Below are 22,777 nucleotides of genomic sequence, written 5' to 3'. Positions count from 1 at the left end.
GAGCAGGAGCTCCCAGCACAAAACGGCCTTTGGGGAAATGCAGAGGGAGAGGCTGGTGATTTCCATCTGGGTAGCTTGGGTTTTCTGACCTTGAGAAACCTCAAGGACAGACTGGCTTGGAAAATGTGTCTTCCGCTCCCCCACAGTACCACCACCAGAGGTCTAGAACCTGCACAGAACATTTCTAATGCATGGCACATTGGAGGAATGCTGTGTTGGACTTGCTCAAAGCACCTAGACAGAGGGACGGACATGCTGAATGAGCTACTCTTGCACTAGGGGTCTGACTGGAGCTCAGTCAGCTTCTCTGGGCCTGTGTGTGTGTGTGTGTGTGTGTTGCACTTGGAAAGCAATAGGAGGCCTCAGGATTGGCCAGGCCTGATAGTAATTCTGGGGGCTTACCCCCTCCCGCCTTTGCCAGGCCTAACAATGCAGGGCAGTGCGTTCTGCCTTCAGGGCCCAGCTTGCGGCTCGGCCCCCTGACCAAGGGGACTCTGAGCTCCTGGAGAGTGAACCCTCTCTGCACGGATGTGGACAAGGCCACCCATGGGCCCTGCTGGCTGTGATGACAGTACTGGAGCACACAGAGTGCTTGCAAGAACCAATGAGGAGATAATCTGACAGAGAAATAACTCTGCATGGCCTTCTGACCTTGCTCTGACCATTTTAACTTGCTCTGTGCCTCCATGATGGCCTTTTAGCAAATAAGCCAGTCTAAATGATAGGTGCTGCTGCTGCTCCTGCTACTATTGTCTGTCTGTCTGTCTGTCTCATCTGTCATTATCTATTGCCACTTTCTCTGGGCAATTAGCCATGCTGAGTGCCATTTTTGGGGAGGAAAGGGAGGGTGTAAATCAAATAAATAAATGAAAACTTGCATGGTTGGCTGGGTGGTTAAAGGTGGTGGCTGCGGGACATTTGGTGGGTGTGGGAAGCACATGCTTTCTCTAAAGGTGCTGGGACTGATACTATGCATTTATGGGAGGACAAAGAGTTGATGTCCCAGTATTCTTAGAACAGGAAAATAAAGTTTTCTTCTCCCTCAACTGTTCTTTAAAAAAAAAAAAATTTTTAGATTTCTAAGCAGGAGGGGAAATTGTAAGTGCCTGTATTTTATAGGTTCCTGCATGGAATGCTGTACACAGGAACAATCACTTGTCTGTACAAAGTAGTACATGGCTGGCAATACTCCTGGAGGTGGAGTTTGCTGCATATGGGGAGATGCTGCAGTCGCTCAGTGTAGAAAATATTTTGTAGATTCTCAGCTGAACTGGACAGGAGCAGTTTGCAAACACTGGCATTTGCATGCATGAGGCAGAGTGCAGTGCTGGGTTCTGAAGTCAGCTAAACACCTACAGGATGAAAGGAGGATCAGCTGCAGCTTCACGGACTGTGCCTGCTGCATGTTTGCCAATGTGCGCCTCACATTTATCCTTCCGGCAGCCATCTGCAGCTACAGCAAGCACGATCACCATATAAAGGGCAGAAGCAGATGTAAGAACACATCTCCCTGGTTTACAAAGTGAGGCCTGCAGAGCATGGCAGGGCAAACTTCCCCTCTCAAGTGGCCTGATAGGAAATCTAGCCCCCCTTGCCCTACCCCTCCGGTACTTCCAGAAGCAATTCGGGGGATGTAAGGGGGAAGTGAGAGGAGGAAGAGGAGGAGGAGGAGGAAGAAGAGGAGGACTAGCTTCCTCCTTCTTGTGCTTGCGTGCCTTTGGCATTTCTATTCTAATGCAAGGTAAGATAGAGAGATAGAGAGATAGATAGGAAAGAAAGAAAGAAAGAAAGAAAGAAAGAAAGAAAGTCCTGCTTCTGTGTAGGCTCAGCCAAATCCAGAGTGATACTCAAAATCGAACTTCCAAGAAACTCTTGGAGCCCCCTTGTAGTTGACAGTTGAGCAGTAAACTCAGAGGCTTGGGAGGCGGTGTGTAGACTGCAGCAACTCGTCTGTCTCCACATGATTCCCGGTACTGGAAGCTGCCTTGTGTCCCAGTACTGGGGAAAAGGCGGGGCATGAATATGATGATGATGATGGTTCTGGAATTGCCAGGTCGATGGGAGCGCGCTTGTGCCTCCAGGAGATAGTGATTGGACTGGCCACGCCTCAGCTGTAGCCTTACAGGGGCTGTCCTTCGCAGGCAGGTCCCAAAGGCCTCTGTTGCCCAGAGGTGGAATGAATAGACCACCTCCTGAAGAGGAGGCCTTTCTTTCTTTCTTTCTTTCTTTCTTTCTTTCTTTCTTTCTTTCTTTCTTTCTTTCTGGCCCCTGTCAGAGGTAGTGGCCCAGTTGCAGTTACATCAATCCTTTTTTTAGGGTGTTCGGCAGATCGGAAGATGCTGCACAGGAAAGAGAGTTGTTCAAACTCTCCAGTGTGCTGAGTTCCAACTCTGGCTTCTGCATCAAGGCCCACTCTGGTGACGAGGTTGTTGGCTAATGACTCCTTTGCCTCCCCTGATGGTTGTGTTGTGAGCCTAAGAACAGCTGGGAGCTGTCCCTCCAGCAGCCAGTCACAGTAGTTGGGGCATGGCCTTTCCCAGCACTGGGGGTTTCTGAAGATTGTACCCCCAAAACCAGGTCCACTCTGGACACTGAACTCTTCCTTCTGGGAAGTGGCTAGGAAGAGGATGCCCCCCTCACAGCTCTGCTTTGGGAATTCCTAACGAACTCTCACACACACCCTGGGACTAAACTTTCTAGGCCAGTTATCATAAATGAGGGGGGAAATATTGCCAAAATCTCTCACTGGCAACTTGACATTTGGCCTAACTGTTACTTTCCATTGGAAAATGGAACTCCATAGGACTAGTCATGGGTATGGTTTGTTTTCTCAAGCCGATTAAGTCTAAAATGTGCCCTTCCTCAGATGCACTCACAGCACGTTCCTTCTGTTCTGGGGGTGGCTCTCTGACTCATTTGACTGGGAAACCATTGACCAGAAAGCTATTTTGCCCTTAATTTTGAAACCGGACCAAGCGAACGATTACCCACCTTCTCTGTGTCCAGGGGGATCCATTCTCTCTTTCACAATGAGCCTGTTCTTCTTTCTTCTCAGTGTGTGTGTGTGTGTGTGTGTGTGTTGCCTTGAATTCAGACCATCTCCAAGATGAGTGATCTCATCCCTCCTGATTGGCTGGGTTGAGTGGGAGTTGCTTTCTTTGGGTGGACACCAGCCAATGACAACACATGGAACAGCCGTACACAATGTGGAATTGTGATTTGCCATCAATTGAACAAAGCATAAAGAAGGCTTGAAGGAGGCTTTTTGTGGTTATAAAAATAAAACCTTGTGTGGATACAAAGCTTGGACAAAGAGTCTTTTTAAAGGGCTTTAAGATTCTGTTTATTGCAGTGCATTCAATGTTCCTCTTACTGGAAAAAACAACAATCACCTACAGCTAAGAAAGACATGTTCTTCCTAGCAGGAGTTCTGCCTGTTGTCGCTGATCGTATCGCAAGCAGTCTGGTTCATTAAAGATTGACATTGGTTGGGGATGCCAATAAAGGCGCTTGGGGGATAGTGGAAACACAAACCTCCATGCTCTGTGGCACAGGAAGGGCAGTAAGCTGGCCTGTTCCTCTCAGGCTTCATGTGGAAGATGAGTGTTTTGGATGCTCACTGGGGCTGGACTCAAAGGGGCATAGAATCATAGAACAGTAGAATAGTAGGGTTGGAAGGGGCCTACAAGACTATCGAGTCCAACCCCCCCATCAAGTCCAACCCCCTGCTGCAAAGGCTGCACCACAAACTCATTGAGGCCAGCTCCATTTTCGAGGAGCGTCACTTTTATTGCTCTAACCAGGGTTGGCAAGGCCCCTTTGGGAGCACTGGGTTCCGTTCCAGATGTCACCGTTTGATGGATTCATTGGAGAGAGTCATAGAATCAGGGTGTTGGAAAGGTCCCTCTTTAGTCCTTTCCAGATCATTCCAGATGTGACTTTTTTTGGCCTTATCTCAGTGAGTCCAGAAAAATAGCTCATGACCCACACACCATTTCTGAAGAAAGGTCTCCTGTTGATGTCCATAGAGAAGCCACTCCGTAGTAATGGCAAGAGGACTGAGGAGATACCTGGCAATGGTGAGAACCGGCTGGCAAGGCCATGGTGATGAGCACATGATGCAAGTCAGGAGTTGAGGGTGGCAAGCAAGGCATCAGGACCCCCTGGGCAGAAGACAGTGGAGCTGGAGGCGAGGTGAAGTGGTCGGGAACCTTCCTCTGGGCTGAAATGCTGCTGCAGGGAGGTGTGTGGTCTGAGCGCACCTCCCTGGAGAATGACAACTCCAAGTTAAAGGGGAACCACCTAGTTTCTGAGCTGTGTCCTTTGGCCACACTTGCACTCACCTCTTGGCTGGGCCTGTGGGTGAAGGCAGGACACTAGGAACAGAGCGGGTTTCTGTGAAGGCCTCCCTTGGCAGTGGCGACAAGAAGGAGCACAGTCCCGGGGGGCCTCCCTCTTTCATCATATGGAAGAAAAGGTCCATGGAAGAAAAGGTTCCTTAGTGGCTGCTTCCTGAGCCTAGGGCTGGCTGCAAATCATGGGAGTTGCAATCCAACACATCTGGAGGCCACCAGCTTGGGGAAGGTTGGTCTAGGGAGAGGGTCTCCACCAGTGTCATCAGTGTTGCAGGGCTCCTCCTCTAATTTCCAACTCTGGATCCTGGGTCATGACAGAAGGTGAGCAGTCATTTGGCCCTGCCGTTTGCCCTAATACGTCCCCTCCCACCCTTTCGTTGCAGATCCCTACGCCATTGTTTCCTTCCTACACCAGAGCCAAAAGACGGTGGTAGCCAAGAATACGTTGAACCCAACCTGGGACCAGACATTGATCTTCTATGAAATTGAGATCTTTGGGGGCCCGCAGAATACAGCCAACTCTCCGCCCAACATCGTGGTTGAAATCTACGACCATGACACCTACGTAAGTGCAGGAAGCATGCAAACATTGTGGATAAAATGGACAGGTGTTCTCAATAAGGGCTTCTTCATGATGATGATAGATGATAATAATTTATATACACGCACGCACACACGCACACCATTCTTTTCAGTGGAGCTTGTACAGGAGAATGATCTGCTGAATTGTGATGACGAGGGTGGTGGTGATATAATATTAATTATTCCATGGTACCTGGCTTGCCCTTTAGTCTTCAGCCCCAACTGCAGAAATGTTCTGTGTGTAAGTGCTTATGTTCGCATCCATCCCTTTCTCCATTCCCATGCCTCTGTCCTCTTCCTGCTGCCACACTTTTGACAGTAAGCTACTTGGGGCAGGGACCTCTCCTCACCCCCCCTACCCTGCACTGTAAAGTGCCCATACTTTGACCTCAGTAAGCCTTATGGCAACCATTTGAAACCAATGCGTATTCTAGGGATTCCTAGCTGGAGGCTGAGTTTTCCTTAAGATCATCCCTTGAGTTAAGGGTGGACCCTTCCAAAATGTCTGAGAAATATTTTGTGGCTCCATGCTGAAAATCTGCACCACTCTGCCCGCTGTAGACGGCTCTGACTGGCAGTGGCTCTTCAGGGTGGTAGGCAGGGGTGTTTACCATCCTTTTTCACTGGAGATGCCACTGGGGAGCGAGCCCAGGACCTCCCCCCTTTTCCCTTCATCTAGAGAGCTCAGCTCCATTGTGGACATGTCATTCACTGTTCTGTGTCTTGAACCACATCTACATGACTGACTTGAGCTGGTTTAAAATCTGTACCCTGCCCAGAGAGCTTAGGTTATTGGACATTTACAAAATTCAATAAATAAAATAAAATAAATGGTCTTTCCTCCCTGTTGGGAATCCTGAGAAGTGTAGTTCTCTCTTAGAAAATCCTGGGGCTTTTCTCTCCTTCACAGAGTTCTCCCACTTCCTCACAGACATCTGTGGGAAAAGCCGTGACACCCAGACTGGTACAAAAGTAGTATGGATTTGTAGAGTAGATGTGCCTTTAGGGTCAGTTCACACAAGCTGTCTTCATTCCCCCCCCCCCCTTCTGCTTGGACTGTATCAGGCTTTTCAGAAAGGATCATCTGAATTGTTCGTTGTTTTTTCAAAGTGCAACTTTGTGGGCACCATTCTGCTCCCCATTGAGGTGGTGCATAAAATGGTGGGCTGTGCCTTTGATGTGTGGTTCAGACAACTCGTTCATAATGACAGTCCTGGAAACGTAACAGTTATGCCCGGACTTCATAGAAGGGTTGCTTGAATGGGCCTTTCGAGCCCTGCTGTTTGCTTGTGTTGCATGCCGGTCTTTGGCCCCTTTCCTAGGCAAATTAGGCTACCAGGAAGCCAGCCTTGGTAACGTCTAGGTTGGAGGACTGCAACATGCGCTACGTGGAGCTGCTTTTGGAGAGCAGCAAGAGACCCATGTTGCTTCAGGGTGCAGACTCTTGATAGGGACCAAGCAAAGGGCCCACATAACACTTGCCCTTTCAGACCTGCACCAAGGACCTGTCTGCTCCTGGGCTCAATTCCAAGCGCCAGCCTTGAACTTGAAAGCTGCCAGCAGAGGCTGGTGGCTCCGATGTCAGGGGGGCAGTGAATCCGCTCCGGGCTTCAGTCAGGTGCAAAGCACCTTGGAGAGAGCTCCTTTAGAGTTCTTACTGGTTCTAACTGAAACCCGGAGCTGATTCACTGTCCCACTGACATCGGAGCCACCGGCCTCTGCTGAAAGCTGCTCCTGAATAGGTACCTTTAACCTGGTGAAAGGGTACGTGAAAAAATGCCTCCTCACATATATATTCCCCCACGTGCCTTGAGATTGTTCGGGGACTGTTGAGGAAGCACATTTACATTGGACAAGAACTCTGGCCTTCACTGTTCTCCAGTGAGGATCCTGTCTCTGTTGACTGTCATCCAGCCCATCGCTGTGCCCAGGCTATGGGCACCACTTCTGAATCAGATGTCACAGAGAAATGGAGCTGGGTGTTGTACTGATGACAGCTTGCCCAAATCCTCTAATGGCTGCTCGCAGTGGCTTCACCTAGAAATGGAATAGCATTTCCCCGCAGCACCCCACAGCATAATTGCTAGGTGCCAAGGCACAGTCATCAAATAAGTAGGAGCAGAGCCATGTCTACAATTCACAGAGATGATCTAGAAGAATACTGTAGTATCAAAAGCTACTGAGAGATCAAGCAGGATCGGCAGCCACACTCCCTCTGTCTCTCTCCTGCAAGAGGTTATCTGTCAGAGTGACCAAAGCCAATTCTGTCCAAAAACCTGGCCTGAACCTGGGCTGAAATGGATTGAGAAAATCAGTGTCCTCAAAGAACACCTGCAGCTGCAGAGCCATCTCCCTCTCGAGCAACTTGCCCTCCGAGGGGCACTAGTGGCTGGGCTTTTTCTGGAGTGGATGTCCCACCGCCTCCTTCAAGGCAATGGCACCACTCCACCATGGAAAGATGCACTCACCGTGCCTTCGATCCACCTGGCCAGCCCCTCCCAGCTGACTTGAACAAGCCTGGATGGGCAATGGTCTAGAGAGCATGTTGGGCCTCAAACACTGAAATGGATCCCATATGGCTGGACCAGATGATGGAGTGGACCTCTCACCGATGCTGTACTACAAGCAACGTGCCCTCAATGCGGATGGCATTTGACAAATACAAAGCCCCAAAGAGCTTACAGTCTAAATTCAACTCCAGGGGAGGCGATGGAGAGAAGGAGGAGATGAAGATGAAGGGGTAAAGTGTGCATTCAGTTAAGTTGCATATACTTTGGTTCTGCTTCAGGAAAGCAGTGAGAGCTAAGGGGTGATTCCAGAGGCTTTGCAGGAAATGTGGGTTTTCTAGAGGAAGAAAATTTCTTGGCAGGAGTTCCAGGCATGCAGGGCAGTTCTCTCCTCACTTTGGGAAGATGGTAAAGGCTGTTCTATTGAACAAACTTGTTGGAGAGAACTGAAGGCTATATTTTGTCATCTCTCATGCTATTTTTTTAGCGTTTGGCGAGCTGAAATGTTTAACGTACTTTATTTTGTCTTATGTCATTTTATGGCCATATTGTTAGCTACTGGGATGCAGACTGCATCAATAAATCTTGAATGAAACTCTGCACAGATGACTGGCCTTCTCCATCCACTCTCTTCCTCTGACCAGGGCGCCGATGAATTCCTGGGCCGCTGCATCTGCAAGCCCAGTATGGAGCGCATGCCCAGACTGTCCTGGCATCCCATCGTGAGGGGCAACCGGAGTGCAGGGGAGCTGCTGGCTGCGTTTGAACTCATCCAGAGAGAGAAGGTGAATGGGAGAAGGGGCGGGTCTGGAGTAGTGAGGGACAAATCTGTCACTTTCACTTCCTCTCAGTTTCTCATTTTTCTAATCTTAAATTTGGTTCATCCTGAACTTTAAGAATCTTTTTTTTAAGTTCGCATGAAAATTCATAAGACTTTTTCTGCACATTTCTCCTCATACATACCCTTTGTATGTATTTTTGCCTAACATACATGTTTTTGCAAGCAATTTTCCTAATACAATTTGAACATTATTTCCCCTAATATGTGCATTTTTTAATTGGTGAACTCCATTGCAAGATCCAGAGAAGTGCAAATTTCAAAGGATGAATGAGTTTCAGTGGTTCAAAAGTGTGAATTATATATTTATTTATTACATTTTCATTTCACCTGATAGCTGAGGCTCTATTTTAGGCAAGTTTGCATTAAAATGTGAACTGAATGAATTTCTTCCCCGTCTCTGGGGTTGGGGAAGTCTTGAGGACTCAGGAGGGACTTTAGCAGAAGTGCTGTCCCAGGCATAGGAAGCAAAAGAGCAGAAGCTATGGAGGAAGGAATGAGGATGCGGGACAGTGGGGGCCAAGGGAAGACAAGCTGGGACTTCTCAGGAGTGTCCATTCCTCATCTGGACATGGTGATCCTGTCTCTAAGAATGCAGCATTCACTGGGAGGGGAGAAGGTCAGCAGATCCAACCTTTTCTATTGCCTCTGCCCAGCTCAGACCTATCGCAATCTCCTTTGGAGTCAGAGAATGCATTGCCTGAATCTAAGCCAGTCACGCCTAATTGAATGTTCTTGTTGATGTAGCAACATCTGGCATCTTGGAGGTGATTTTTATGTATTTGTTTATTATTTCGATTTTTTTACCCTGCTTTTTGGCTCCACGGCCCTCAAAGCAGTTTAGAATAAGAAAGTAAAATACAAAAACATTAGCATAAAATAACCCGGACGATTGCATAAAACATATTCAACACCTCCATTACAGTAAAACAGTTTAGAAATGTATATGATCAAAGCTGGTGGGGGAGGTGGCAACACACTAAAATCATGGGGATATTGTGTGTGTGTGTGTTTTAAGTTAGCCTCCTTGAGAAAGAGTGAAAATGCTTACGGCATTTAGATTTTTTTTTCTCAAGAATTAATAACTAGTTTATGCACCTCCTATGAATGTCTTTGTACAAAATCTACTTCTGACCCTCTCCCCTTCCCAGACTTGTTGGAAGGTCTGAATCACACTACATGTAGACGGGTCCTTTCTTTTGGGATGCCCATGTGTCTCTCTTCTGATTCCTTGTCTCTCCTTCTCCCAGATTGCAATTCAGATACTTCCTGACACACGGCCTCTTCCATGGTTAGGGGAGGGGGAATTAAGAACAAGGCAAGGAGCTGTTACCTGCCGAAATGCGAACCTTTGGGGACCATTTATTTTCCATCCTTCCCTGGGCTGTACTCGAGGCTTCAGGGACGGTGGGTTCGTGCTACATCGGCTCCTGCCATTCCCAGGTCTCTTTCCATTATGATAATGTCTTCATCATTACGGGGCTGAGCCAATAAACCAAGTGCGGAGCGTTTCTGCGTATATCCGAATGTCAGGCTGGCAAGCAGTGTGTTGTGTGGTGCTGTGGGAGACACGTTCAGAGCCCTCCCAGTGGAAAGGCGAGGCTGCCCTGTCTGGGGTAGCCCCTGCCAGCTGGCACACTTGGTCTGTTGATGTTGGCAAGGGTCACAAATGGTGCCTGGCTGAAAAGGCAAGGCTGGGTTTTGCAGCCAAAGGGAAATGGTTGGCAGCTGGGTTCATGTTGATGTCTCGAGGGTGCAGGGAGGGAGGGAGGGAGGGATGAGGTCTCTGCAAACGACTGCATTACCTGGCAGACAATAGTAGCATACTATACTCTTCCCAGGACAGTGAGCATTCAGTGCATCTTCAGAGTTTCTGAGCCATTGCCAAGTATGGCAACGCCTGCAGTGTGTGGCATTGTAAACATCCTGGCTCAGAGTATTATAACAAGTCTCTAGCCCAGGAGGGAGAACCTCAGGCCCAGAGGTCAAGTCCGGCCCTCCTGGAGTCCCAGTCTGGCCCTCTGGGATTCCCCAGGGGGCCACACCCCTCCCTCTCTCCCCTGGCCACCCATCGTTTGGTTGTTCCCTGGCTTTTGCGCAGTTGTTTTCCCATTCTAAAAGGTTGACGTGCCTCTCCTAAGCCTTGGTTACTGGCAGTGAGAGCTTTGAGCATAAATACACTGGTAGTTTTGGTATGGCTGGCCTCACCCCTTTTGACTTCAGAATGAGGCCCCTGGGAGTGTCTACAGAATTGATTTTGGCCCTGAGATGGAAAGAGGGTACCTACCCCTCTTTTAGCTTTTTTGCAAAGAAAGGGAAAAATCTAGTGAAACCACAGACAAGAGCAAGCGTAGTCCAGGGAGACCTAGAATCAAGTCCTGTCACTGTCATGGATTTGGGGAAGTCAGCAATATGCAGATTTTAAATCGTGCTGCATCATTTACTGGCAGGAAGAGACTGTGGGGAGAAAGGGGCTGGACAGGCCCTCAGATGATCTTGGTGCAGCTTGTTATCTCTCCCCCCCATCAGCTGCTATTCTCTTGGCCCCACAATTCCTTAAATGCCAGAAATGTCCCTGCTTTAGCCTTTGCCCCAAACTTGTGACCCTGACCCTTGTAAACAGGTCACATTGGATGAATCAGCAAAAACTAGGGTTCCCCCCAACCCTTTAACATGCATAATTTGCTCTGATTGCAGAATATGGGTGTAGAATTCCACATTTATTTATTTTTTCATTCAGGTGGTTGGTTTTGATTGTTCCTCCTTGGATCAGGCAAGTTTTGAGCATCTGCGCAAAGCTGTCTCTGGCACGTTTAGAAGTATCCAGGGGTTTGCAGAGTCAGGCCTAAGAAGAGCGGGTTGAACACTGAGCCTTCTTTACAGGGACACTGTAAGTCCCATTTGTAGATGGAGAGCTGCGAGAGTATGGCATGGCCACCTGATGAGTTCCTGGCTGGACAGAGATTTGAACCCAGCTCTCTTCTCTCCCCCTGCCCCCCCCCCCGAACATTGCTGGCCCTTGTCCTGCTACTGAGGAGTGTTTGGGCAGATTCCCAAGTGCAAATGGGAACACGGTGGCCACTTGAAGTACCAACCATGTGGAAGTGAAATGGCATCCAAAGCAGTGGTCCTGCAAACCTCTGAAAAGTGGAATTGTCTTGGTGTGGTGAGAATGGTTGTGTTTTCATGGGGCAATCACACTTCTCTTGGCATGTGAGAATTGGGCCTTCAGAGTTTGCTCATTTCAAAGCAAAGTACTCAACTGAATATTTGTGTTTTTCTTTTCCCAGCCTGCCATCCACCACATCCCTGGCTTTGAGGTAAGAAGACACATTTCTTGCTTGTGATTCCCAAGAACTGCTGTGGGGCTGTGGAACATCTCTGTGAGCTGCATTTTCTGCCTCTTGTCTTCTCAGAGCAGTGCTGATGGTGGAGCGAGCCAGTGCATGTCCTGGCCTTCCCTGTCCAGTGGCTCAAAGAAAGTGGGAGGGGAGAGAAGGCACAATTCACAATCCAGGAGGGGAGGGCAGCACAACCTTTTTGGACTACGTTGGGTGGGTCTCCAATTGAGGGATACTTGGCAGCGTCTTAGGACATAAACAGCTCTTCTGAACCAACTCCTACAGTCAAAATCTCATTCCGTACCGCTAGTCACTTCCGCTGCTAATTTCCGCCATCCCTTGATGAATGTCAGTTATCCAGTTTTATATAGTGGGTTCTGCCCATTGATGCTCACAGTGTATCTTACTTACTTAGTTATTTACTGAAACATTTATATACCACCCTTTGTCATAAGCATAAAATTAGTACAGCAAAACCGTAGAATTTTAGAACTGCTTGGCTGTCGTTTTTCAAACCTGTTAATTCATTACAAGCAGTGTGCGAATGGCATCAAGCCAAATGTAGAAAAAGCATGCGAACTATGTTGCTAAACTGCTGGGATTTTAACATTGTTTTTTTTAAAAAACAGCAGCCTTTCTAATCTTTCTCTCTCTCTCTCCCTTTATCTTTCTCCCCACTGCCCTGCATTCCTCACTCAACTCCTTCTATGAATGGGAAAACTCCCCAGACGGAGCTGTCTATTTTGGATGAGGTGAGGCTCTACTGGGAAAAGGGTTTCTCTTTCAGAGGCGCTTAGTCCAGGGGAACTTGTCATGCACAGCCCTTCTTAAAACGAATGGGTGGAGTGCACACCTGAGAAGCATGTGTACAGACCTCCTGTTTACTTAATGAAGGTCTCAATGTAGCAACCCCTAATCGAAGCAGAATGTTGCTGGTTGGTGTGGCTGAATCTTCCATGATGGTCAGTTCAAGAATGTGCAGCATGTTCATGCTCCTGCTTGTCCACAGGTGAGAAATGAGCCAGTGTAGCCAAAGGCTCCTGTGCAAGGTGGCCCTGAAGCAAGCCACAACAGGAAACTGTCTTGTGCTGGGTCGTAGACCTTTGGGCCGCGTAGCTCAGCTTCGTGGCTGGCCACGGCTCTCCAGGGTTTCAGACCAGGATTCTTTCCCAGACCAACCTGGAGGTGCGAGGATCGAACCAGGGACCTCTTGTATGCAGCACATGCGCCGTATCACTGAGCAACGGCCTTTCCCCTCTCGACAGCTGCTCTCCGTCCACAACGTGGAAATAGTCATGCTCACAGGGTGCTTTTCAGGAGCACTGCAAAGCAGCGCATGCAGAGTCTTTGCACATGGAAGCTGTGCTCCAGATGCCAGAGCATTCGTATCATCAAGTGGAGAGACAGGAGGGCTTTTCACAGGCCCAGTTGCATGGGTATCCCCAGCAACCACTGGAGTTGGCAGCGAGGGCACGGCCAGCCTGAGAGTTCCACCCCCGGCACTCTCTCGCTGCAAAAGCAGGTCTCAAACTGCTTGCCTTCTTGGGAAGAGTTTCTGCATGGACATGTCTGTCATTGGGCCCCCTTGTGTTGCAGAGGACAGTGGGGCAGGTTCCTGGGGCACTCTCTGTTTCTGGAGGGCCCTCCACCCACACAAACAGAGGATGCAGCCAAGAACTCAGCTCGCCCTCCCTCTGGGGCTGCTCCTTTCCGGGGGAGAGGAGCAGTGGTGGGCAAGCTGCCTGTCAGGGGGTTGTTTTTGGTCCACTTTTACTGATTTTTGTGTTGAGGAACTCTAATAAGCTTCTGGGGAGCTCCAGCCTCTCCCAGAACACAGCTGGACCACTCTGCAACACTGCAAAGGAGTCTGGGAGCTGCCTTTTAGATCATAGGCAGAGCACCTTGAAATACCTTGAACCAGCCAGCCTAGCTTCTGCAAGGCAAAGGAAGCAATGCTACTGATTTGCTCCACAGGGAGCCATCAGACCCAGATGATGGCCTTTCTTCTTTTAAGAGCTTCAGCGAAGGCAGAAATCTGGTCCACCCCCCTCCCAAACTGAAAGTGTGCATTGGTGACAGAGGGCTGGTCCTTCTCACGCTGCGTGTGCTGATATGTGACGTGTCTATAATGATCTCTCTTGCTTTCTCTCCCCCTCCTCTTTGTTTCGCCTCTGCCTGGACTGGCGCACCACAGCTGTGCGTGCCTGCCATGTATTGTGAAGGGATTCTCCAACGGGTATCTTTTCAGTTTGGTCACCCGCTCGTTCCCTCTCCGCTTGGCAACCATGTGGGGAATGAGCAAACATGCCAAAGAGCTTCTGAGCCCTCTTCCTGGAGGCGAGAAGGCTACCTCAGTTGCTCTCGGCCTCGATGGCTGAGAATTGATCCTCCATGTACAGAGGCACCATACCTCTGACAATCAGATACTGGGGACCAACAGCAGGGAAGACCATCACTTCCCTTTTGAGCCCCCAGAGGAATGTGGCTGGCTGCTGTTGGAAGCAGAGTGCTGGACTAGGTGACCCCTTTGGTCTGATCCAGCAGGGCAGCAATTCTTACAGATCTTCCCCATGAAATTGTCGGGGACTTCTGCCACATGTTGTTGGAGCCCCGCCCCCACAGCTGAGGCTCTTCTTGGCAGTTGCTCATGCCCCACCAGTGATTCCTCCCACCTCGCCTCAACCCCTGCCTCCTAATTTCCTGCTTGCCCTCAGGGGCTGTGTGCCTGTTGGCCAACCCTCTGCACTTCGCAGGCGGGGAAGGCTTTCCTCGCTGGAGCCTCACTGCAGATGAGTTGCAAGAGCCCCTCTCCTTGGGCCAGAACCACATGGGGGAGAGGAGTTGGGGGAGCAACGTTTAGCAAGTGAACGCTGCCAAGTTGCCACCACCTGGCCAGCAGAGGGGAGCCTGGACTGAGCGCCTTACAAAAGGGCTCTTCTTTGTTGTTTTAAACAGTTTGCCTTTTCGGCCCTAACGTTCTGCCCTGAGATTTTGGGTTCCATATATGGAAGCTCACCATTAAATTATGTCATGCGCCCCGCCCCGCCCCCACTTTTATTTCCTGTAAACTGCCCAACAAGAGAACCAGGCCCTGCACCTGGCACCCTCGGGCAACTGCTGATGGCTGACCGGGTCCCCCTGCAAACAATCCCGCCCCCCTGGCTGGGTCTCGGGGCCCCACTTACATTTCCCACAGTGTCCCAGAGGGAGTGTTGTTTCTTAAGGTGGTGGAAAATGTAAAGTGGTGGTTCCCGGACCCAGCTTCCTGGCTCTGGTCGGAGAGCTGCTGGCTGTTGCTGACACTATGAGGCGAGCCTGCCAAGGGGTGCCACAGACATAGGAGGGCCCCAGCAGGGGCGCTTTGCGGGAAAGCCCGGCACTGTCCTCGCCAGGTGTCAAGGGCTCCTTGGAGGCCTCTCTCAGACTAATCCAGTAGCCAAGTCCAGACACAGACAAAGGGATTCCTTTCAAAGCTTTATTCTTCTTTTACAACTTAACAACTCTACAGGTAGCAACTAGATCTGAGCAGGAGAGTACCTATGCCCTAAGTTGGAACAGTTGGTCCCCGTTTGAAAGGGAATGACTGGCAGACCCCTGAACTTAAGGACTAGGGAGAGTCCCTCCCCTTTTCCCTTGGATCCTCGGGGCGCAGCCGTTGTTTGCGTGCCAACCGGGCACTGCGCCTCCTTTCCGCGCCCTCCATCTGGCGCCACTCTCTGCGTCTGCGTCGCGCATCCACCAAGTCTGCTATCTCTGCTCAGTCACTCCCTGGACTGCTTTCTAATCTAGGAATGCTGGTGGGAGGAATCTCCGTCAGCTGTGGGCCCTGGGAAAGAGGAGCGCGCTCCTCTCCCAGGAGCGACTGCTCTTCCTCAGAATCAGAACTACTCTGGGATTCTATGGGCTCAGTGTCCACCCTGACATCAGGGTGCCTGAGCCACTGTGGCCAGTCGGCGGAGGAGGGGGCTGCCGCCGCCTCTCACCTGCACTGCAGCAGCACCACCACTGCGGCCGGCCGGGGGGAGGTATTGCAGCCCCCAGCTCAGCAGGAAGCTGGTGACCTGGGCCTGTTGGTTCCACCCGCTCCTGTAAAGATCCCGTCTCTGCTCTGGGTCCTTCATCTGAGGAACTCATTCCTCCCCCTGTGTAGATCATAGAATCACAGAATAGTAGGGTTGGAGGGGGCCTACAAGGCCATCGATTCCAACCCCCTGCTCAATGCAGGAATCCAACTCAGAGCATCCCTGACAGATGGCTGTCCAGCCTCGTCTTGAACACCTCCAGTGTGGGAGAGCCCACCACCTCCCTGGGTCATGGGTTCCATTGTCGTATTGCTCTGACATCCCTAGTTTTTCCTGATCTTCAGCTGGAACCTGGCTTCCTGTCACTTGAGCCCATTATGGAGCAGACGGAGCTGCTCCTGGAGTGTCCTTCCCTGCTGTATCCCCTGTTCGCTTCCAGCCCTGCCATTCCCCCTGCTTCACTTCCTGTTCCAAAAGTGTTCCTGATCCCCCTCCCCGCCATTGCTCTCTCTATTAACGTTTATTATTGATAATGAAGATCAACTAGTTCAGCGTCTTCCAGCCAATTAACAGTCAAGTGATACTGGGCAGTCCGCCAGCACCGACGTAGGTTGGGCCTTGCATACCGAAGGGACAGATCATGCCCCGTTGCAGCCTCTCCAATCCAGAAAGGGGCATCCCCACAAAACAACCATCTCTGAGCCAAAGGGGGCAACGAGGACAGTCCCCCGCTCGTTGCTGTGAGGGCGTGTGGTGCGATGTCGTGCCTGCTCCTGCACTGGTGCCTTGGCAAACAACTGGATGTGTGGGAAGCAGTAAAAGGGGACACGTTCTACGGGGTGGCCATGTTAGTTTGTTGCAGCAAAAATGACAGAGTCCTGTGGAACCACAGACACAACTTTTTCATGAGCCACAGCCCACTTTGTCACGCAAACGAAGTGCACAGCTATGTGGGTGTACACACGCGCGCGTGCACACACCAAGTACAGAAAGACGAAGCAAAAATGCGGCAAGGGGAGAACGTGCTGTGTTAAGGGGATTTATGGACCTTTCCCCCATGTAGGCCCCTGGAGCAAATCCCAGAATCCCTCCCCCCCCCGAGAGTGAGATAAGTGTGGGTGCTGTCTGTGTTTGTGGGGGACTGTGCCAAAGCAGCACACCCAAGATCCAGAAACATAACCGTATGCATTTGAGAACTCGCCCTGTCCCACTCTACACCTACTTTTTCTGAAGCATATGAAGCGAAACCAAGTCAGAGAGTGGAGTATGATGAGTTTTGTACTACAGTGGGCGGTGATATTTCTGGGTTTGGGTCATACTTCTCCGCAGCACATGTTGTGTTTGCCCACTCATGGCCATCGGCTGCCATAAGCGGGGGCCTGGAAACACACAGTGTTCCACTTTTTCGTGGTAAGCGCTACTATGCATCATGGCGGATTGGCAGAGGGGGCGGGGACTTGACATGGTGCCGCATCTTCTCAGTTGTGTGCAGTTCTGCCTCATAATGCTCGTAATTCTCTTCTGTGGCTTTTGCCAGTTCCCTCCTTGAAGTGGCTGGGTGCTTCCAGACAGACGGCTCCTAACACTACCAGTCAGAAGACATTGTGCAGCTATTCCATCTTTTCCTCCTTAATATACTTTTTGTGGAAAGAAGAAAGACAGAGGAAGTACTGGGAAAATATGGGAGGGCTACACATGGGAGACGACACTGTCTGCCCCCCCTAAAAGTCTGTGAACGAGCAGGGGTGACCCAAGGCATTTTCCTGCCTGACTCAAGGCCCCTAGTACCCAGAGCTAGCCACGTTATTTTGGTACGCTCAGCAGGAAATCACACGAACACCTCTCCCAGCCTGGGCAATAAAACTACAATAATAACAAAGTTACCATTTGCTGCCCTTTCATGACATCCAGAGTCTGCTGCCTGAGGCAGCTGCCTCACTCTGCCTAATGGTAGGGCCGGCCTATGAATGCATCAGGGCAATGGCATGCTAGAAGCCTCACCTGGAAGCACCCCAGGACTGTGAAAGAATGCCTTGCAACCGCTGAGCAGAGCAGCAGCCTGGCTTTCTAAAAATAGGTGCCCTTCAAGGCCTTCTTTGCGATAGTGTCACAGTCAGTCTCTCATCCAATACATCCCCTAAATCCTCCCAAATGATGCTGAGGGTTGGCGGTGCCTCCCCTTCTAGAGATACATCTGTGGTTCTAATTACCCCGGAGTGGAACTGGCAACCGCACCATTCACAACAAGCTGTTTTGATTTGGCAGCTCCTGGCAACCGCTGAGGAAAATTACAACTCCCCGTCGAATGCCTCTGGCGTGCCACCACCAGGCAACCCTCTCTGTAGTCTTATTAAATATACATATAGAGGGAGCTATAAATAAATACGACCTGATCTGATGTTTGAAATATATATGCCTCCTTAATTTAATGCAATAATACTTTAGCCTGGAAAGAGTGGCTGCCTCCTAAATTACTTCCAACTGCCCTTGGTTAAGGGGTCCCTTCTTTTCCCCCCCGAAGGGCTTTCCTTTCCTTTGGAGAAAACTCTAAACTCAAAAGATCACAGTCAGGGTGAACCTTGGGAACTTTTCTGACTGGGAAAAGGAGGGCAAAGACAGAGCTGTGTGTGTCTGTATGTGCGCACACCCGTCCGTGTGTGCGTGCTGGTTTGGAAGTGGCTTTATGACACTGAATTCAAACATTCGCTTTCCTCTCCCAAGGTGAGCTCTGGAAAAACCTGTTTTTTCCAGTGATGAATGTGAGAAGCCACGTCTGGGCAGAAGGCTGTTTTGCTAGTGCCTGTGATGTCACCCCCAGGCCCTATGGCAGTTGTGCAAGGTTTTTTTGTTTTGTTTAGTCCATCCACATTGCTCTTTCAAATTAAGCTGGGGGGGGGGGCAGTTTGCCACATCTGCCAACTTTTGCTCCCAATTTTCTCATGTCCAAAGGTCCAGACTGCAAATCCCCACCTCCAGGCCTGTTCCCCTCCCCTGGAACCCATTTCTGTCTTGCCCCTTTCTCCCCACAGAGTCCAGAAAATACCGCCCCCCTTTTTTGTTTAATAGAAGGAAAACAAAATTTTATTTTATTTTTTTTTTTAGAAAATGAAATTAAAGAGAAAAATGAGACATGGAAACAGAGCCAGTTCAATATTTTGGGCTAGCACCATGGCTTTGTAACATGCAAGGAGTCAGGGCTTTGGGAAGATTCTTAACTATGGGGCCCAACAATGCAGGCATCTACTGTGAAATGAGACATTTGCCACCTCATCTCAGGGCCTGGTTCATACAAACAGCCACTTCTGTTTAACAAACCCTTTGTATCTTTTTACTCCTATTTGGTTTCCGTTGTGAGAGGAGTTGAAGTAAGGAGGGAGAAGCAGTACAGGCTCTTCTTTTAATAGCAGCATGCCTTGTGCTTGTCTCCTCACCTGAAGGAAGTTTAATGGCACTTTTGGCTTCTTTGCCCCTCTGTTTCAGTCTGAAGATTCAGACCTGCCATACCCTCCACCACAGAGAGAGCCCAACATCTACATGGTCCCTCAAGGAATCAAACCTGTTCTTCAACGTACAGCTATTGAGGTGGGTACAGAAGAAGACCCTCTAAAGACCTTCTTGACTGGAGGATCTCCAGAAATGTTCTAGTAAAGAGAAGAGTTATTTCTATAAGGGCTCTGTTGACATGGGAAGACACAATTTATAAACCAACAATAAGGTGTAGGCCTTTGAGGTTCTGATGAAAGACTGCATAGCCAACATTATAGGAAAATACAAAAGAGAGAGAGAGCTACCCTCTTTCCCCTCATCTTTTTAACTTGGGTTTTAAAATTGTTGTTATGTTAGGGTTCTTAGTGTTGTTCTTAATGTTACTATGTGTTTATTTGACTATGGTTTTTATGCGCTGAACTTTCTCCAAACCGCCTTGGTTGGTCCCAGAAAGGTGGTACAGAAATGCAATCAATCAATCAATCAACCAATCAAGCAGCCACCAAGCCCCACAACAATCCACATGTCACACAAATGTTGAGAAGGAGCTTGGGCTGAGTTAACCACATCAAGACTTTGAAGTGTTTCTCCTTTACTTGATGCTCCTTTGCTTAATAACTGATGCTGTTTTGGGTATCCTGTTTGTTCTTTCCAACTGCAGATATTGGCCTGGGGGCTCCGTAACTTGAAGAGCTACCAGCTGGCCAGTGTCACTTCACCCAGTCTCCTGGTGGAGTGTGGTGGGCAGATGGTCCAATCATGTGTTATCAAGAACCTCAAGAAGAACCCAAACTTTGACATCTCCGTTCTCTTCATGGAAGTGGTGAGGGACCCCCACCAACCTTGCCTGCTCTTGCCTCTCTATGCAGGCCCCCCTCTCTTGCCACATTTGGCTGGAGAATCACATTTACCTTTCATCTTTATTCAAATGGAATGGAATTCCACTCTCCTACTTGCTCCACACTGCAATGCTAACCCTGCTTGGTCCTGTTTCAGCGCCTGCCCAGAGAAGATCTGTACAGCCCTCCCATCATTGTCAAAATAATCGACAACAGACCATTTGGCCGCAAGCCTGTGGTGGGGCAGTGCACCATCCGGTCACTGGAAGGGTTCTTCTGTGATCCCTACAGGGAGGAGACTGTGTTTCCTGAAACACAAGCAGGTAAGAAAGGGGCATTCTTTGGGTATACAAGTGGGCAGCTTTGCTTCGGCACATGCTGGGATCTGTGTGTTTGTTTGCTCAGCCTGTGGGATACTAGTAGATTAAGTCCTCTTTCTTCTCTGGTTTCAGTTGTCATGAAACAGCCTGACACGCACCCTTCTGGAACTCAGGGGCATGTTGGTTTTGTGATGGGTTTGTCCAAGTTGCCTTTCTCGGTGGGTTTGCCTGTCTTGAACCTGTCTTGTGAATGGCTCAATATGTGTCCAAATCATGACACCACAAGTCCTAGTTCAGCTGAAGGAGACCTTTCTGGTTAGATTCAGTAGCAGCTCTGTGGGGTCACGTTCAGCCGTTCACAAGGCTGGCTTGACGAACACAAATCTACTGAGAATTCAGCTGGAACAAAACTATCTCAAGCGCTGTGAATCAGGACGAGATGTGGTGCTGGATGAGGCTTGCACACAGTTCCACTCCTGCCCCTCCCTCAGCCTTGCCGTGTTTCTCTGCTCTTTTTTCGCAGATGATGCGAGCCTCGCTCCTGGAGATGACGTTCTCATTGATATTGATGACAAAGAACCTCTCATTCCAGTCCAGGTAGTCCTACTTTGAAACAGGGAAAAAGTGATGCTAACCCATCTGTTTTCTGGTTAAGAATATAGTTGCTAAGGATTTTTAACACATGGATCCAGAGCTCCCAAATTATATTTTTTTCAGCACGTGGAAAACCAATGAGCAAGGAAACAGCATCTTTGAAATGTTTGAGTAGTAAAAGGTTTGCTGGGGGCTCCTGCCCCCCTCGCTCCTCCTCTGAAGAGACCTCAGATTAAGGGTCTGGTCATGGTTGGATCCTGACATATTTCTTCATGTTGTGGGTTTGTGGAACGTCCACTGGGGAGCCGATGGATCCTGGGGTCATTAAGGAAAGGTGGCAGACGCACACAGCTGTGCAGTATTGTCCGTCAAAAGAGAGGAAGCTTCAGGAAAAGATATGTTACTCTGCCCTGTGGGCCTACATGTAATGCAATGCTGCAAATGGCACATCTTGTGAAGCTGAGCAGAGCATTGGATATCTATCCTTTCCCTTGTGGGCGTGGGTAGACTGACAGCAGGGATGCTGCCTCCTCCTGGGAGCAGACCGGGTCTAAACCAGCCAACCCCAACCTGATGCCTTCCAGATGTTTTGGACCAACTCCCATCAGCCCCAGTTAGCATGGCCAATGGTCAGGAATGCTGGGGATGTAGTCCAAAACATTTGGAGGGCACCAGGTTGGGGAAGACTGGCTCAAACTGACCTTGCCCAGACCAGCCGTGTCTCATGGAGAGAAGGCAGGGTCCTGGGAGCTCCCATTAAAGCAGAGGTGAGCAACTTGCCGAACTCCCACTGGAGAGTGGGGGAGTTGTGGCCCTCACTGGGTTGCTGCTGCACCACTGGATTCCCAGCAACTCTGCTGGGAAATAAGACGTGGTTGTTTCCCAGCTGTTTGGCCGGGTCTGGGAAGGAGGGCAGCTTGACCATCTGTTGGACTGGAGATGTGGATGCTGAAAGGGGGATGCAAGAGTCCTCTTGCTTTTATTTCTTTAAACTATTCTTGTGTGAAAGCTTTTTCAGGTACAATTTTATCATATTTCTTGGAATGGTGTTCTCCACGGAGGGATCTACTTACAGCTCTGCTCTAGCACAATCTGGGCAAGTAGGAGTCTCTGCCTCTCGGATGAGACCATAAGTGTAGATGACAGGGTAGAGCTGGAGGGGCCATAGCTCAGTGGTATTCAGAAGGTCCCCAGTTCAATCTGCAGCATCTCCAGGCAGGGCTAGGAAAGAATCCTGCTGGAAATCCTGGAAAGTCACAGCTGCCACTGTGTAGAGGCAATACTGTGCTACATGGGCCAAGGGTCTGGCTCAGTATAAGGCAGCTTCCTATGTTCCTCTTTAAATCAACACTTTATTCAGAACCATGAGGACTACAGTCTTTATTTTTAGGTAGGGAGGGGGAACAAGCGATGTTCGAGATTGCTAGGATTCTTCGAATGTTGTCTTGCTGCTCATCTCGTGCCTGATTCTTGTTCGCATTTGCAATCCCTGCTCACTCTGTGCAGATGGGAATTTGTGTAAATTGAGCAGCAGTCGAATGTGAAATTTGCACACATTTCCCCAAGTTTCCCAATTTGCGCAACTTTCCTGCATAGACCAAAGCATGGCTGATTAAGTCTAGAGGGGGAAATTTGCACAAAGTAGGAAATTTGTGCAAGAGCAAACTGGGAAAGTTGCACAAATTGAACACGCACACACGTCTGGCAATTTGCGAAGATTTCCAGTGGACATGTGCTCGCATTCGCGGTTTCAAACATAGCATGTTCGCATGTTTGGCAAGCAAAAACGAAATTCTCATACATCCTTGTTTTGGGGGAAAGGGCCTATTCAGGGGTAGAGCCCCTGCTCTGCATGCAGAAGGTCCCAGGTTCGATCCCTGGCATCTCCAGGCA

The 22,777-nt window shown here is 49.6% G+C and overlaps 1 protein-coding gene across 1 annotated transcript in view; it reads left to right on the top strand.

Annotated features, from left to right (window-relative positions):
* The window catches only part of DYSF (dysferlin), a 186,796-nt gene that overhangs the window by 103,372 nt on the left and 60,647 nt on the right, over window positions 1-22,777 (top strand). Inside the window, exons 32-39 of the mRNA XM_084855234.1 lie at window positions 4,739-4,920; window positions 8,089-8,229; window positions 11,573-11,602; window positions 12,352-12,375; window positions 19,126-19,227; window positions 19,793-19,954; window positions 20,128-20,293; window positions 20,814-20,887. Of these exons, the coding sequence (XP_084711360.1) occupies window positions 4,739-4,920; window positions 8,089-8,229; window positions 11,573-11,602; window positions 12,352-12,375; window positions 19,126-19,227; window positions 19,793-19,954; window positions 20,128-20,293; window positions 20,814-20,887 (881 nt within the window). The remainder of the gene's footprint in view (window positions 1-4,738; window positions 4,921-8,088; window positions 8,230-11,572; window positions 11,603-12,351; window positions 12,376-19,125; window positions 19,228-19,792; window positions 19,955-20,127; window positions 20,294-20,813; window positions 20,888-22,777) is intronic.

The sequence above is a fragment of the Heloderma suspectum genome, chromosome 5 (assembly GCF_057233095.1).
Source record: "Heloderma suspectum isolate Gila_16-S chromosome 5, 16-S_ref, whole genome shotgun sequence".
Taxonomy (NCBI): domain Eukaryota; kingdom Metazoa; phylum Chordata; class Lepidosauria; order Squamata; family Helodermatidae; genus Heloderma; species Heloderma suspectum.
The sequence above is the reverse complement of the archived record's forward strand: the minus strand, read 5'-3'. Positions and strand labels throughout refer to the sequence as shown.